Here is a 17607-nt window from a genome sequence, read left to right on the forward strand (position 1 = left end):
TCTAACAACAACAACAAAGCCTTATCTTATTAAGTGGAGTCAGCTATATAAATTCTAAAATGTCATAGCGCTCGGTTCTATGTTATGTCTTCTATTAGATCTAAGTAGTCCAAATATTTTCTTAGAGTCTCTTTCCAAGTTTTCCTAGGTCTTTCTTTATGCCTTTGGTCTTGTGCCTCTATCTTGTACTCTCATCTTCTAAACGGAGCGTTTGTAGGTCTTCGTTTTACATGTCAAAACCACCTTAACAGATTCTCTCTCATCTTATCTTCAATTTCAACTACTTCTAATTTGCCTCGTATATCTCATTCCTAATCTTGTCCTTTCTCGTGTACCCACACATCCAACAAAGCATTCTCATCTCCGCTACACTCATTATGTGTACGTGTTGATGCTTCACATCTTAACATTCCGTGCCATAAAACATTGCCGACCTTATTGCCGTCCTATAAAATTTTTCCTTGGGCTTTAGTGGCATACAACAGTCGCACAACACACCCGATGCACTCTTCCATTTCATCCATCTAACTTGTATCCTATGATTGAGGTCTCCATCCAATTCTCCTTTCTTTTGTAAGATATATCCAAGATAGCGAAAGGATTCATTCTTTGGTACTTCTTAATCTCCAATCCTCATCCTTAACTCATTTGCACCTTCATTCCCACTGAAATTGCACTCCATTTACTATGTCTTTGACCTACTTAGGCAAAGTCCTTTAGATTCTAACACTTCCCACCAAAGGTTGAGCTTCGCATTTACTCCCTCATAAGTTTTATCTATCAACACTATATTGTCTGCGAAAAGCAGACACAAAGGGATATCATCTTGAATATGTCTCGTTAGTTCATCCATTACCAATGCAAAAAGGTAAGGACTTAAAGATGAGACTTGGTGTAACCCTATAGTTATGGGAAAACTTTCGGTTTATCCTTCATGAGTTCTTACAGCAGTCTTTGCTCCATCATACATATCCTTTATAGCTTGAATAAATGCTCCTTGTACTCATTTCTTCTCTAAAATCCTCCAAAGAATCTCTCTTGGTACCCTGTCATACGTTTTTTCCAAATCTATAAATACCATGTGCAAATCCTATTTCATATCTCTATATCTTTCCATAGATCTTCGTAAAAGATAGATTGCCTCCATGATTAAGCGTCCTCACATGAACCCAAATTGATTGTCCGAGACCCTGTCACCATGACTTGAAGGTCCAAAATTTCAAATCATTTCACCCTCCTTTCTCATGTTCCTCTTGTTAAGAACAATCCCTCCAATTCTCGAGCAGATCATGGTTGAACAAAATGTTCCGTTAAATTTCCCTCGGCAGCCCTTTCGGTGATTATCATGCTAGCGTACTCAGGAAGCTGCACGATGGACTCGTGTTCAAGGAAGAGCTCATAGAGAAGCTCATTTCCATGAATCGGGGACACCCGGTAGGCACCAGTGGCTTCAGTCTTGGACTCTTGATGGTGGATAGAGGCTGGTTCATATTCATCTTCACCTCATCTCCTTCTTGGAAGTATCAACCTCTAACAGAATGCAATTCCAAAGATCAATCATCCTATAGGTTATGGGCATGTAGTACTCTCCACATGAAAACCTTGAGAATTTTATTAAAATTTCATCCCTAGTCACGAGCTTCGCCATAGAACGTATTTTTTACTCCGAAAGCATTTTAAGTGTTTCCACCAAACGTGACCAAAAATGCTTTTTTAACAACCAAAAACCCATGTACAAGAAGCGTTTTAATCATAGTCAAAATAAAATCCTTTTCATCGACTTTAGATATTATAAGCAACTTCATTTTCTGTTTAAGTAAAATGAGAGCTGTAAATTTCAAAAATTTTGCTGTAAACTTGTGTAATTACATTCTGTGAATACAAGTAAAACCATGTGTACATGTATAACTAGTATCACGCTTGCCTCATCATCTCTTTCTACTTGCATCCGGCGAGTTTAGCCTGCTCCGTAAATCAATTTCCGTCCTTCGGGTCCAGAGATGACGCATCTACTGCGAACAATTATCCTACAAAAGCATCCCAAGTGACTTGAATTCTTACCGATCAATGAATCCCGGCTTTACATGTTAGCTTAGCAAACATCCAGTAATCTCGTGTTCTAATTTTCCCCTCGTTAAGCAAAACCCGTCTAATGCTCAAGAAAAATGAAGATGCTAACAGTACCACCGAACTCTCATCGTTACATGCCAGAGTTCTTCCGGTGATTGTGAAAGCAGGAGTGTCAACAAAATGTTCCGGTTTTTTCCACCCTTTTGTGCGCTGAAGTCCTTATGTGATCATCGTCGCAGGAAGTTTTTAATACTACTCACAATGTAAATTCCGAAGAGTTGGTTGAGTTTCATGCGCGACTGGATTCCCGTTTAAGGAAGAGTGCATACAGTAGCTCGTTCCATGAATCAGGCACACCTGGGAGGCACCAGTGGCTGCAGTCTTGATGGTGGACGGAGGCTGGTCCAGTCTCAGGCCCTAGATAGTATACAGAGGCATGGCCATCTTTTCTCCACAAAGACATGTTCGTCACTTTGAGCAAATCCAGTTTCCTAACATGTGACTCATTTGAACGCTCTGATATGAGATCAAAGATAGTCTTGTAAACACTTTCAGATGAATTGGGCGACAAACTTAATCCAGGTAGTTTCTCCAACTGACAACCACCACCAGTATTCCAATCACCACCACTGTTACATCCACATCCTATTGATTAGTGCTCGGTTATACATATGCGGTAAAAACTAAAAGCAACAATTTCCCTAAACACATTAAGTGAAAATGTGTGAAGGTTTACGGTATTGCTATATGTTCTGAAGCCTAAAGCGTATACAAGCAAATGAAAAAACACAGAGAACCCTAAAGTGCAAAGTCAAACTGAAAGCAAAAAATGATCTATCAATGAGACTGGCAACAAAAGTGACGGAGCAAACCTGAAATGCACGGGAGCATAAGTTCGAAAGAGGACATAAGACTTGCTCATGTTCACTTCATTGCCAATCCAATCAATCACAGTATCTAACGATCTACGAAATGCTGTTTCAACAGTCATATTCATCTTCACCTCCTCCCCTTCTTGGAAGTAGCAACCACTGACAAGTCATGAAATTCCAAATATCAGACATGATCCCAAATAATTAAACGTTCTTTAAATCACAAATCAGTCGTAAGCTTTCTACCTCATAGAGTTTGTGTGAAAAGTTTGCATAGGCTATCAATAAGAACAAGAATGTAATGAAAACTAACAAAAAAGTTGTAGGAGAAAGTAATCAGGATTTACTCTCGTATGGTCTTCTCATAATTCCACCAATGCCCCGAGTTGAGAATCAGCACATCCGCATCTCTCCACTGCCTGGAAGTCCTTTCCAGTCGATCCACCCTTAAGGTCATCTTCACGTTTTCCGGAGCGCCAGCAGGAGGGTGGCCCTGAAAGACTAAAAATGGTGCTCTGTAGTATTCCACAGTGCAATTGAAGTCCTCAAACTTGTATACCAAGAACCCCGAATGCTTTGTGATTGGACTCCCATTCACTTCATAGATTGAAGTCTTGTTAGTAACTGCAGAGGAGAGCATGCAGAGAAGAGACTCCCATTGGTTCCTTCCAATTGAGTCACCAACAAATACAACACGCCGGTTCCAAAGCTTGTCCAACATCTTCCCTGCATCGAATCTGTTCTTAAGACAAGAGAGAAACCGAACATAAGATCTTGTCCAATCTAATTTGTTAGAATAGCATTCAAATTACAGACAAGCATTAAAAACCCCTTGGTTTGAAGAACCAAGAGGTTGATCATAGTAAGAAACCATTAGTACAGAGTATAGTACTTATAATTGAAATTGAAGTTGAACCGCAACATTAATGAAACCGAACGGAACAACTACAATGTACTCAGTTAGAGAGCATTCGGTGTACCATCATCACTATCATCATCCTAAATACTAAAGGTCACTCAATTATCGTTGTAGTTATGATTAAACTTCGCGATTATAGACAAAAATATCTAATATAATCTTCTGTAATCTTTTTCAACTCATTCAAATTGTAATCAGATGAAAACAAAACCTCCAAATTGGAAAAGCATAAAATGAAACCAGATGACAACTTGAACAGTTTGAACACTGAAAAAGTTGACAAAGCCGAAGGGCAATAATGGTTCACGGGTGAGCAGCTAGTAAACAAAAGAGGCACACCCACCAACCTCCACAAAAAATCAAATTCATTCACACAGAAAATAACAAGAACGTCAATTACGAATGGAACCAATCCAAGTTCGAATCACATCCGCGTGGTTTGGATTAATTAGAATATCGCTCGATTAAAAGAAATTAACAAAAAATAAACAAGGAACCAACCCAAAATTCCAAATTAGTAATGGACAAATGAATAAATTAAATTCCAGTTACTGATAAAATTTATCTGTTCACCAAATCAATGAACTAAATTCCAATTAGGCTGCTGATAAATCCAGGAAGCTTCTACGAGCACTGAACCTTTAATCTAAACATCACCAAAACCAACATAAACATGATACTTAATCAATTTTCTTTCTTTTATCTTCCGACAACGCGATATTCTAAACTACTCTGATATCCGATAAGGCGATTCGGACACAGTTAAAGAAACAGAATGGTAAAGTAGTACCTGGGCAAGGTGCAATCTTTGGGCTGCCAACGCCACTTGGTGTAGAAATTATCAGGCCTGCCATTCTCAGAACATCTGAACCCCTCATCTAAAAAGCTACAGTTATGTGACTCGTACAAAGGATAGCTCTCATCCCAAACCCAGTTCCCATCAAACACATCACACCCATCGCCGCCTTCCTCAAGAAATCCAAACCGTCCATTCCCTTTTGATGGCAGCCCCAAAATCCCACTGAAAACTGTACGGTAATCCAAGAAGGAGAAGCAGCTGACGAAGAGAAGAGCGACCAGGAAGAACCCAAGAATTCCCAGAAAAGGGTCCAGAGGGTTGGAGCGTTTGAGTTTCTTTAAGAAGTCCAAGTGAGTCACTGTGTTTTCCTCTGTTTGGTGCGGAGGCGTGGGATTGTTATCCGCCATTTCTGTGCAAAATGGAGCATTGAGAGTTCGTGGGCGTGGTGGGGGTTGGAGAAATGGTCCAATGAGAAAAGGGGTTTTGAAAAGATGGGAGCTTTAGACTTCTAGAGAGAGAAAGGAAGAAGAAGTGGGGTCTGAAACGGAGGAGGAGAGAGAAACTGAGAAAGTATGCATTAGTGGCTAAAAGAAGACATTTTTCGAATTGGTTTTTCTTCTGATATCACATCAAAGTTAATATTTTGAGCTTATTGCAGGAAGAATGGGAGGATTGAAGCGTTTGAAATGGTGGCGGTGGTTTTTTACCGGTTGGTTTAGAGAGAGAAAGAAATGGGTTGTAGACAAGAAGCAGAAATGCTTTTCTTTAACGAATTAGTTTCAGAAATTCAGATTCTTGGTAACGTTGGTGGGAAATTTTTTAAAATGTCATAAGAATTTATACAATTTTTTTTAAATTTGTTATATAAATTGAAATTTTAAGCAATTTGTCATATTAACGTTATGGCACTAATTCATTAACTCATTCTAATTCTGTTAAATCTCTCATTTAAAGTAAGTAATGATGTTTTGTTCAAACAAAAAAAGTAATGACATGTGTTGGTTATTTTAAACATTTCAACACCTCATTACTCTGTTAAGCTCAAAATTAATTTGTCATATAACCTTAACTGTATTTTATTATCTCTGAAAATCATGGAATTTGATGGAAATCGGTAGAAAATGTTGTGCATTTAAACAAGATTTTCTCATTACTTAGTGCCTTTGATTTTGAACACGATCAGGCAATGGACATATTTTTTTAAGGTACCAATGAAATGAAAAAGATGGCCATGATTGTTCACGTTTTTTATGGACATGATTGACGTTGAATTTTCAAAGTTTTCAATTAGCCACAACTCTATATTATTAAGTCTAATATACTTTTTAGTAGTTCACCATAAGCTTTTCAAACGAAAACGACATATTTTTTAATTAGCTAAAATTTAAGAGTTTGTACTAAAGAGAAGTAAATAACTTGTGCAAAGAAGGTCAAAAGCTCAAAATAATACAAATCATGTACAAGACACATGATGTATTTTAGATAAAAAAAATTTAACAGTATCAAAATGATATGATAAATTATTAATTTCAAAAAATTAATAGGATAAAATCGCTTAAAATTTTATTTCATGAAAAATAAAAAGATAATTTAGCTGTGGAGGCCACTTTAGACATGAATGGAGACTTTTCATTCATGTGAATATGTGATTCTCTTATTGTCTAGGCATCCTTCTACTTTATCAATAATAGTGATTGGACCCGTCTTTCTCAAAAATTGACAAATAAGGACAATGATGACAAATTAGGACACTCACAAATTAAAATGACAATTTGAAAAAGAAATAAAATGACAATTTGATTGAAACCATCATTAAAAAATAAATAGTAGGTAAGAACATATTAAGGTTCATTCTGGATCTTACTGTCCGGAGCTCAAAGACTAGATAATTCCAACAACTCAAATTGAATTCGATAATCCCTATTAACTCATTTCACTTATCCATCTCACATAAACTAAGGTATCTAATTTTTCTTTCAGGCAAGCCAATGACCTGAATTTCTTGGTCTTAGGCCAGGACACGACAGCATCCAAATTTGATGGGAACAAAGCTGAACACAAAAGAAAGAGATGTGGCATTGAAGGATCTGAGTGAGATTGACAAAATAGTTTATTTGCTCTAATGCCCCCACATTTTTTTAAATTGGGGCCAACCCAAATAATTAAAGTATGCTTGACAAAAAAAATAATTAAATTATGCAGCCTTTCATTTTTTTTGCTTGACCACCTAAAGAATGTAGGCCTGCATATTAATTTATGAGCACTTCTAGTATTATTCCTTGACTATAAATAAAATACATACTTTACATTCCCTTTTTAAAATGAAAAGAAGAATTTGATTATAATATGCACAAATTCAACATGTTACAAATTCATCACTGATGTTCAATAATTTAGTGTTACTCTTTCGTGTGAAATGATAAACGCATAGAGATTTGAGGGTTGGAACGAGTGTATAATAAAAATTCTTGGGGATTTATGATTGGTGTTGAGTTAAATATAGTGCAAAGTCGTATCTTTTTTGTTAATAAGATTCACAAGGTTTATAGATCTTCGGGGGTTCATATCCATAATGACATATAGAAATTATTGTATGTCAAATAACATCAAAAGTGTTGGTTTCAAAAGATGAAATGTCTAATGTTCTTTCACCCAAAAAACTAATTGAATTCCTACGAGCTAAACAAACATTTTCTTTCTTATCCACTCATATTTAATCTTATTCGGTTTGTTTTTAATTACTCAACTCATTAAAGATGGGCATATGAACAAAAGACTTAAACAGGAGTGTAAAATAAGCTCCGTTTTTTCTATTTATAAGTGTAAAGTCTTAAGTTTAACTTACATAATACAAGTTTAATGGTTTTACAATTAAGAGAGCATTCTATCATTTAACCAAAATCCCGGTAGAGATTACGTAGGGTTTGTTTGAAATTATCTCACAATAAATACAATTATTAAGGAATGCTAAGGGGCTCTCCAAAAAAATAAGACTCTTCATTAATTATTTGTCATCTCATAATTTAATGTTAATTCTCTCGTTAATATTAAAATATTATGAAAAAAATACGAGAGATGTGACATTGACACGATAGCCTCCGCATGTGGCGCTGATCGGGGGAATAAAAAAAGGAATATATTTTATGACCTGTCCAACCATGGAGACAGCTTCTATCGCAACACGTGTAATTGCACTTAGTTATTAATTAATTAATTAATTAATTATTTAATGGACTCCATTTTCTTGATAATAATTGAACAGCACTTCCCCCTCACTTTCTTTTGTCCCCTTCACATATAAATTTGGAAAAATAACCGACTAAATTGAAAGAAAATAAAATTTTGGAGAAAAAGAAAAAAAAACGAAAGCCCAAAAAATTGAGAATTGCCCCCGCAAACGGTAAAAGCCCAAATGTATTGGGTTTGATCTTCTTGCAAAAGCCCATTCATTTTTCCTCTAGAAAATCAAGACAAATAGGCACAAAGTTCTTTAAGACGCTATCCAATCTTTGGATTAAAATTTTAAATTAGAAAATTTAGGTTTTAATTCAAAAATAATTTTTCTGCTCCAAACTTTCTGGTTAAATTTTTAGCCCTAGATTATTAAATATTGAATTTAGGATCATTTTCTTAAACTAACTTTAAAAAAAAAATTATGTAAACTATCATAATTTAATTTTATGAACATTTTAACCTAAAAATATTTATATTCCTATAAATATTGAAAAATCGCTAAACCGACACCATGAAACTCATGGAACACTGCGAAAGAATATGGAATCCATGAAATAATTTTTTTCTAAAATTATTTTAGCCGTTAGATTTAAATTTTGGACCATTAGATCTTTTTTTACCTTTGGATTTGATTAAATTATATCTTTGTCGTTGGATTCACTGAATCTATAAACATAAAACTAAAAACAATACACATATATGGTGGGTCAGTCCACTAACACAGGAGGAATTTGCCTAAATTTGCCCCAAATATGATTTTTGTGTTAAAACTCATATTTGGTCCAAGGGTTAGTTTAGGACCTAAAATTTGAGTTTTGCTCCAAGGGTTGAAGTAGGTCTTAGTGCTACTAGTATTTTCTTACACGAGCGATAATCTAGAATAAATTTATCTAAGGGACACTTTGGATGCGGTCCTTAACTATCAGTATTCTTTGATTGAAACCTTATTAGTTTTTAGTTTTTGATTGAGGTCCCTGATATTAATGTAATAAAGTAAGTTACTATATTTTTTAATTAAAAATTAAAAATTGAAATTTGTAATTGTTTATATTGATGAGATTTTAAATAAAACCCATAATTTATGGGATTAAAAATAATAAACTATAAATTATACTCTCTATTATATTGTGTGTGTGTGTGTGTGTGTTTGTGTTTGTGTTTGTGTATATATATATATATACATATATGTATGGGTACATTAACCAAAATTAACAAAAAAGTTATTGTACCAAAACATGGATACATTCTCAAATCAACGAAAAAGAATGTACCCATATAAGTTTAAACATGGATTAAAAAATTTGAATGGATTTTATATTAAAAAAAGGGTACATTTTATATATAACAAATTGATATATTTGAGAATGGGTACATTTAAGATTAAAAAAATTGAAAAATTATATGAATGGGTACATTTACGATTAAAAATTTGAGAATCTTTTTATATATAAAAAAAAACTAATAGGTACAAACTTAGTTTAATTTAATTTTTTATTATTTTGGAAATGTTTGAATTGAAAATTAATTAGAAGTTTAATAGAGGTGTGAGTATTAAACCCTAAATTAATTACTAATTTTTATATTAAAAAATTATATAATAAACATGTAAATTCATTATCACAGTAATGCTAGGGACTTGAATCAAAATTTGAGAATTAATAAGCTCTTAGTCAATGAACAGTAAAAACTAGGGACCGGATACTAATTTTTCCTTTATCTAAACTATAAAAAAATCAAAAATCAAACTCAAGTGAAGAGTAAAATACACTACTTTAACCAACTTAGTTATGGACTTTTAATTAAAAAAAACTCAGAAATAGTATAAACTAAAAAATAAACCGTATATAAATTGAAGTTCAGTGTCCATTCATTTTATTTTTGGATTATTATGAACGAGTCTATTTATGCTTATTTTTCCTTTGCTCGCGATGTGCACGAAAACCACGAGGTTCATATGCATAGGAACAATTATAAGAACAAAAACCTTCCATTTATCGAAACAAAATTTCAATCGAAGAGTACAAACGTGGAATGTTTTCTTAGAGCAGTTCCAGTTAAACATGTCCGAAACAAAAGAGGCAGCACTTTTGTTTGTTCACAAAACATAGTAACAGAACGATACCAACGCGGCAATGCCGCTCAAGATTCAAAGCCTATCTAACCGGCTCTCGTTCCTCATCTTCTCCTCTTTCAGCTCGTTCTGTACTATCAGTACAAGTGACAGGACTCGAGAATTTTGCTGTAGTTTTTGTTCCGCTGCAGCTCAGCGCAGGGCCGGTCTTGAGAGTAGTCTGAGCAGGCGCCCGTCTAAGGCCCTCATTTCAGGAGGTAGAATGAGAATTTTGAAGTGCCAATAACAATTATAATTTTATAGTTTGACTAAAATATCTAAATATGAAATTATAAATATTTTTTTGGAACTTGCCGTGTAGCGCTGTCTTGAAACTTGGCATACAAAGTGCCTTGGGTGGGGTGCAACTTTAGCAACAATTCAACTTTTTTTTTTTTTTGGAATTTAACGCACAGCAAACTGGTGGTAAGGTGAGCCTGCGCCTGTGAATCGGTTCTTTCCCACTTACAGAGGTCAGGTAACCTCACTGATCAATGCTTCTCTTCTTTTTCTGCTTTTTTTTCTATAATTTAATTTGTGAGTGCTGTGTTTGTAAATATAATTAGGATTTTCGATTCTAGGGTTTATGATTTGTTTATTTTAATGCATATTGTTTATGCGAAATCAGAGTATTCACTTGTCAAGTGTCTATATTGCAGTTATAAAATTCGAACTTGTGGATGCACTTATCAAAGTGGTTAAATCTCTTCATGAAGATAATTGGATTATGGATGCACTTAACAAGGTTGGTTACTTTTGTTTCCTAACTAGTTTTGGTTCAAGATAATTCAAAGTTTCGATAGATGTTGAATTTTACCATATTTTTTATGCGCCTCATTTTGTATTGTATCAAACTTTTGTGTTGGGTAGTGGGTGAAATTTGAATTTTAGTTTGTTTCTCTGTCAATTTGTTGTTTACAGAATATTGAGTTGATTGTTGACTGTGGGGTTGTGATTTCGTGATTGAAAAAGAGTTGGTTATCATGCCTCCTATTAGAAATAGTAAGCCCACTAACAGAAACATAAAGTATCTCTCTGGGTCTCAAAAAAAGAAGAAATAAGGAAAAGGAAGAAGCATTAATAAGGTCTCAAGCTAGATCTCTTAGTAAGTTTTTCAAGAAACAAGATGATAGTTCAGTGAATGAGGAACAAGGGAATCATGACAGTAATGGGGAGAAAGATGAATTTTACAACTAAGACTGATAACGAAGTGCAAGATGAGCGATATGAGCCTATATCTGACGATGGTAGTAAAGAGCAAGAAGATGAACCTCTGATTGAGACTGACATTGAAGAACATGATCAAGCTAATGAGAATGGTAAAGATAATGAAATTGTCTTTCCTTTGAATATTGATGATCCAGGGAATTGGGATAAGATTGATCAAAATCCTAGGGACATGTTAGCGGAAAAAAGTCCTAAAAGAGTTGATGATGTTGCATTTCCGAAAGATAATTCAGATAGGCATTTTTCTTCTGTACATTACATTAGAAAATTGCCTAATAGGGAGACGCAAGATAGGAAGTGGCTAGTGTACTCATGTTCTTTGGATGTAGTATTTTATTTTTGTTGCAAGTTATTCAAACAAATTGGAATCAAGATTTACCTAGATAATAAGGATTTTAAAGATTGGAAGAATATTGGCCATAGGCTTACAACTTATGAAACTAGCAAGAAACACATTCACTACATGAGTGAATGGATTGAATTGGAAAAAAAGATTGCAAAAATGTAAAGCAATTGATGAAAGTGTGCAACAACAAATCAGTAAAGAGAAAGAACATTGGAGACAAGTGTTATGGAGGATAATTGCTGTTGTGAAAAGACTTGCAAAAGTTACTTTGCCATTTCGTGGAGACAATGAAATGTTGTATGAAGAGAATAATGGAAATTTTTTAAATGTGATTGAAACGATTGTTGAATTTGATCCTACAATGCAAGAGCACATTCAGCGTATTGATACACATGAGACTCATTACCATTATCTTGGTCACAAGATTCAAAATGAATTGATACAACTGTTGGCAAGTGAGGTCAAAAGTGAAATCATAGCAAGAATCAGAGAAGCAAAGTATTTTTCAATGATAATTGATTGCACCCCTGATGCTAGTCATGAATATCAAATGTTTCTTATAATATGGTGTGTGGATGTTACAAAAACTCCAATAAAGTTTGAAGAATTCTTTTTAGAATTTCTTAATGTACATGACTCAATAGGGCGTGCACTATTTGATGTGCTTTTAGGTGCATTGAACACTCTTAAACTTGATGTGGATGACATAAGGGAACAAGTTTATGACAATGGTTCAAATATGAAAGGCAAAAATAAATTCTACACTCCATGTGGCTGTCATAGCCTTAATCTTGCACTTTGTGATATGGTCAACTATTGTCCTAAAGCTATGTCTTTTTTTGGAGTGATACAACGTATATATACATTGTTCTCATCCTCAACAAAGCGATGGAAATTTTTTACATATCATGTGCAAGGAAGTTACACCCTCAAGCCGTTGTCACAAACTCGTTGGGAAAAGTCATATTGAAAGTGTTAAACCCATAAGAGAAAGCGCTCAACAGATAAGTGATGCTTTGATTCACTTAGCAAATACTAGTGAAGATCCTAAGTCAAAGAGTGAAGCCGAATCCTTAGCAATCCATGAGTTGGAGAATTTTGAGTTCTTGTTAGGTATATGGTTATTTGGCATGAATTGTTGTTTGCTACTAATACTGTTAGCAAAACTCTTCAAAAAGAAGACATGCATATTGATGTTGCTATTGATCAATTGAAAGGGCTTATATCCATTCTTGATCAGTATAGAGAAACTGGATTTGATGAGGCAATGAATGAAGCTAAGAAAATGGCAAGTGAGATGGGGATTGAGCCTGTTTTTCGTGAAAAACATATCATTCAAAGAAAGAAACAGTTTGATGAGAGTGTTAGTGAAGCGGCAACACAATCAGCAATTTAAGCTTTTAGAGTTGATTATTTCATTTATATAATTGATCAAGCTCGTACTTCACTTCATATCAGGTTTGAACAATTTCAAAAACACAAAGAAACTTTTGGGCTTTTGTATAATTTGAAGAAGTTAAAAGATGTAGACAATGATAGCTTGAAGGGTTTTTGTATTAATCTTGAAGGATTTCTGAAACATGGTGAACATTCTGATATTGATGGAAAAGACTTATTTATAGAGCTAAGAATGATCTTGAGAGAAACTTTGCTGAAGGAAATAAATCGGGCAATGGAAGTGTTGAAATATATAAGACAAATGGATGGTCGTTTCCCGAATGCATGGGTTGCTTATCGTATTTTGTTAACCATACCAGTTACAGTTGCCTCTGCAGAAAGAAGCTTCTCAAAATTAAAGTTGATCAAATCGTATCTTCGATCAACTATGTCACAAGAAAGATTGAATGGGTTAGCTATTTTGTCAATTGAAAAAGAATTGGCTGAAAAGTTAGATTATGTAAACTTAATGAGTACATTTGCATCTAAAAACGCGAGATGTGTAAGTAATGTTTGCTATCTTTCTTCTTTGGATATGAATTCTAATGATTTTTTATGTAGAAATGAACCTTTTCATGTATTTAACGAAACCTTATCTTATACATATAAATGTACAACGAGTCAGGTATCAAACAACTTTAGGGCCCCCACTCGAAGCCTCGCCTAGGCCCCCAATTTCTCAGGGCCGGCCCTGGCTCAGCGCTTCCTTGAGCATAAGCAAACTGTTTCTTCCGTTGAAGCAGTTGCCTTCCATGTCTTCGAACTGCATGCTTAGTTCCGTTAACTTAAGAGTTGTCTGAACACCTTCACCTTCGGTGCAAATCACTCTGAGCTTCAAACTGAGGATGCATTCTACCACTTGACAAGGAAGGATGTCTATGGCGGGAAGAATGGATCCAAAGAGCATCACGAAATCCTTGTCCGTTGGCCAATGTCTTTGACCGCCAAGAGGGTAACAGCAAGCAAGATTAGCGGCTTGCTTTATTTTTCCATTTGCAACAATCCAACTAAGCCAGAGTCCATCTCGCAGCCCCCTCCATAACTTCCCATCCCTCTTTTCTGTCTCCATTGATGTGATCGGTGGTAGACCATTAGCAGCGGAGAGGAAAACTTCACCATCGTTGTCATAATCTGTATCTGCATGAGTTAGAAGATCGCAGTTATAGAAACAACCATTGAAGCCATCTGCATGGAAGAGAACCATTGAGCCGATTATTTTGTCCTATACCTGATGTCCACAAGAGAACCAAAATCCGATGGTGAAATACTTTCGAATTCATCCATGTCACCGTAGTATTCAGACTGAGTCCATTCTTCAGGATACTCGAGGTAGTCATTCCGTCGATACTTGGAAATTTCCTCGTTACAATAAGGGGTGGTTTGGGAGTGAGGTACTTAATAAAAAAGCACTCATGAAAAAAAGCTGTGAGGGTTTTAGGTGTTTGGTAAACTGAAAAAAAATGGTTTATTTTGGAAGCTGCTGTGAGAATAAGCTGAAATCAAAGGAAAAAGCTGAAGCTGCTATTTGCAGCTTTGGAAAACTGGCTTTTTTTTCAAAGCACACGGAGCTACAGTGCTCCTTTAATGAAAAGACCCATTATCAGACTGTTTTTTTTTTTCCAAAAGTACTTTTACAAAAAAGTTTACCGAATACTCTGCTGATTTATTTCACAGCCGCTTATTCTCACAACAGCTTTTTTTTCAAAGCACAACAATACCAAACCAGCCTAAGGGGGAAAACAATCTGCATAAAACTTTCGGAATCCACCAATGGATAGAATCAAACCTTGACGTCTTCCCGATTAGTGGAAGGCCACTTGGAAGAGCAGACATATTCCCACAATCTTTCTTCCTTTGAGATGGAACAGAACGCTGCACTAGCCAAAGTTGGTCCGTCAAGACGCTTCAGTACTTCGTAGAAAAGGTCTGCGTTCAAAGATGCCATTTTCTCGACTTGTGCAACTGACATTTGCAACAGATCTCTGATCATCACGGAAACAAAGCAAATGTTAAATTCAACAAGATCTCTCGAGACAATCACAGTTTATGTTCTATCCGACACGATAGTTAGACAAGCTGTATCATCAATTGCCATAAAAATCAAGGGGCAAAACATAATGTGCTTCACGTAGAGTAGTTTTCGGAAAGTAACGAGAGCTAATCAACAACCACCATGGGACTCGTTACAGGTTCTATGACTACGAGTAACCTCGTCTAGTTGTAATTGAAGTGCTGCCGAAAAAAGAAGCATCGAAAAACAAAGAAACTAGACAACAAGAAAAGGAGAAAACAGGAAATCACACACATCTTCAAACATACTCAAGAGTTTCAAGCCTGAAAGTTCTTTAAGCAGAAGCTTTGTAACCAAGAATTACATTCCTTTCAATATTAAGAACTCCCCGACTAAATCTAATATCCAACCGTTGTTCTCTTCACTCTCGAAAGTGAAGTAAAAACGACGGAGGTACAAGAGAGGAGCCAAGACCACTTACATAGATCGTATTACAAACCAATCATGAAAACAGTAAAGCAACAAGGTTAAGGGGTTATGAGGATAAGTAGATGTTAGTGCCTAAGTTGCCAACGTGCAAGTGATTACAAGCTTTAGGAAAGAAAATACTTGCATATTGAACGAGGGACGTTGTTGTGCGATTAAGTGTAGCCATAGAGTCGCCAAACATTACAAATCCGGATTTAGGGAAGAACAAAAATCATGAAATGTCTCTATCGAAAATACTGTTCTTCATCACCAAAGCCTCTAAAGATGCACGTACACATTCACAATCACGATCAGTTGCAATGAACTAAAATTTGGAACAAGAAGTAACCCAATAACATTTTGTTCTTTAGCTTTTAAAGGTTCATGACCTAAAATATAAGGAGAAACAAGAACAACATGGATTTGATCATATCTCGGGCACATGAGGCATCTACTTCATCATTTTTATGCGTGTGATATTTTACTTTAAACTAATCTACACTGCGGGAACGTCATTCGTGTTAAACTGTCCCACATCGGTGGGGTGAAGAAAACCAAAGGGGTTTAAATAGTATTACCCCACTCTAACTAATACCGAGGCCTTTTGTGGTAAAACCCCACACCTGACGGATTGGGCAGGTGGTTAAGTTGGGGACAATATCGGTGTCGTTAGAGTGGGGCGGGCCCGGCGATTCAAAAATTCCAACATGGTATCAGAGCCCACGGTTGCGGGCCCTTGCAAGCCAACGAGCTTGTGTGCAAGCCAACGAGCTTGTCACCACCTGGAAGGAAACAAGTCTGAGCTGTTAATTGCAAGCCAACGAGCTTGTCACCACCTGGAAGGAAACAAGTCTGAGCTGTTAATATAGAGACGACCGCTGAGTTCCATTGAAAACAAGTGGGCCCAACATGAACCGATCTCTGAGTTTCAATTACCGATGTGGATCTCCGTGTGAACCACTAAATGAGGTTACACGTGAGGGGGAGTGTTAAACTGTCCCACATCGGTGGGGTGAAGAAAACCAAAGAGGTTTAAATAGTATTACCCCACTCTAACTAATACCGAGGCCTTTTGTGGTAAAACCCCACATCTGACGGATTGGGCAGGTGTACTACAACTAGTAAAGACCAAACCCAATTAGAAGGTGGACAGGGTGGAAATCTTGAGGGGCAAGAAAACAGCTCTGGTCCTTCAGACAAAGTACCAAGTTATAATCTCGATGCTTTCTATGCTTTCTCGTGTTTTGATCAGTTCTATGCTTTCTTGTTGCTCCCTTTTGTTAAATAAGTTAAAATTTCAATGCCTTTCAGATGCTTTTATATCGTATCCTTACTATATCGTGTCCTGTCTCCGTGTATGTGTCTATGCATCGTAAGAAACTAATCATTTGCCTAATCAACATTAAGAAACAGAGAGAGAGGAACTGGGTTTTGTTTTACTAACTTCACTGATCAGCCATGAGCTCACACGAACAACAAAGAAGCTCCAAACATAATCAAAGATTCAACCTTTAATTTTTTTGAGGTTTCTAACGTGAGAAAGGCAGGAACATTTGAGGAACCCAGATGGCAGAATCCGATAATATCTTGTTAATCAAATCGAACCGGTTTGTGCGTCACTTTCCATGTTAACAATTTTCATATGTTTTTGGTGGAAGGTTACTGCTGAAATCACTTTGTCATTGTCCATCATCAATCATATTAGTAATTCCATAAAAAAAAATTGTTAATTAAGAATCAAAATAACAAAAATACCCTCAATTTAATAAACAATGAGACAAAAATACCCTCAATTTTTGTCATTTTATCCTTATTTAAAAGAAATTTAATGTACCGAACATCATCAGTTGGTATAGTGACATCGATCTTTATTTGCTTGAAAATGCCCTAAGCTCAGATTGCAGGAAGGACATATAATAACGGATGATTACGTTTTCCGTTTCGAGGGTTGAGCGTAGAGATTGTTATGGTCCCCTTCAACCTTCGCTTAGCTCCATGTAATTGGCGTACAAAATTAAACTTTCATGTAGTTATGCCAGAAAATAGTGCTATGAATTGAATAACACCATTAGACTTGATTTTGTGCCAAGTCTTCAGTTAGTTCTCAGTATTCC

The 17607-nt window shown here is 35.7% G+C and overlaps 1 protein-coding gene and 1 pseudogene across 1 annotated transcript; both read right to left on the reverse strand.

Annotated features, from left to right (window-relative positions):
* Nucleotides 1-1804: 1804 nt before the first annotated feature.
* LOC126591038 (protein trichome birefringence-like 10) lies at nucleotides 1805-5405 on the reverse strand. The gene is made up of 4 exons (XM_050256572.1): nucleotides 4652-5405; nucleotides 3290-3679; nucleotides 2943-3101; nucleotides 1805-2699 (listed from the first exon to the last, which is right to left on the reverse strand). Exons 1-4 carry the CDS (start codon nucleotides 5065-5067, stop codon nucleotides 2360-2362), a joined length of 1305 nt encoding a protein of 434 aa, XP_050112529.1. The 5' UTR covers nucleotides 5068-5405; the 3' UTR covers nucleotides 1805-2359.
* Nucleotides 5406-9989: 4584 nt separating this feature from the next.
* Nucleotides 9990-15721, reverse strand: LOC126591087 (probable F-box protein At2g36090; annotated as a pseudogene).
* Between the last annotated feature and the right edge of the window lie 1886 nt (nucleotides 15722-17607).

This window comes from Malus sylvestris, chromosome 11 (assembly GCF_916048215.2).
Source record: "Malus sylvestris chromosome 11, drMalSylv7.2, whole genome shotgun sequence".
In the NCBI taxonomy this organism is placed as follows: Eukaryota; Viridiplantae; Streptophyta; class Magnoliopsida; order Rosales; family Rosaceae; genus Malus; species Malus sylvestris.

Bases quoted from the DNA above. Each gene is read 5' to 3' on its own strand.
- LOC126591038 (XM_050256572.1), bottom strand. From the start codon at position 5,067: ATGGCGGATAACAATCCCACGCCTCCGCACCAAACAGAGGAAAACACA. The intron at 3,680-4,651 runs GTACTACTTTAC...TCTTAAGAACAG, and splicing joins AAAGATTGCACCTTGCCCAG to ATTCGATGCAGGGAAGATGT. The intron at 2,700-2,942 runs GTTTGCTCCGTC...TGGATGTAACAG, and splicing joins TATGCTCCCGTGCATTTCAG to TGGTGGTGATTGGAATACTG.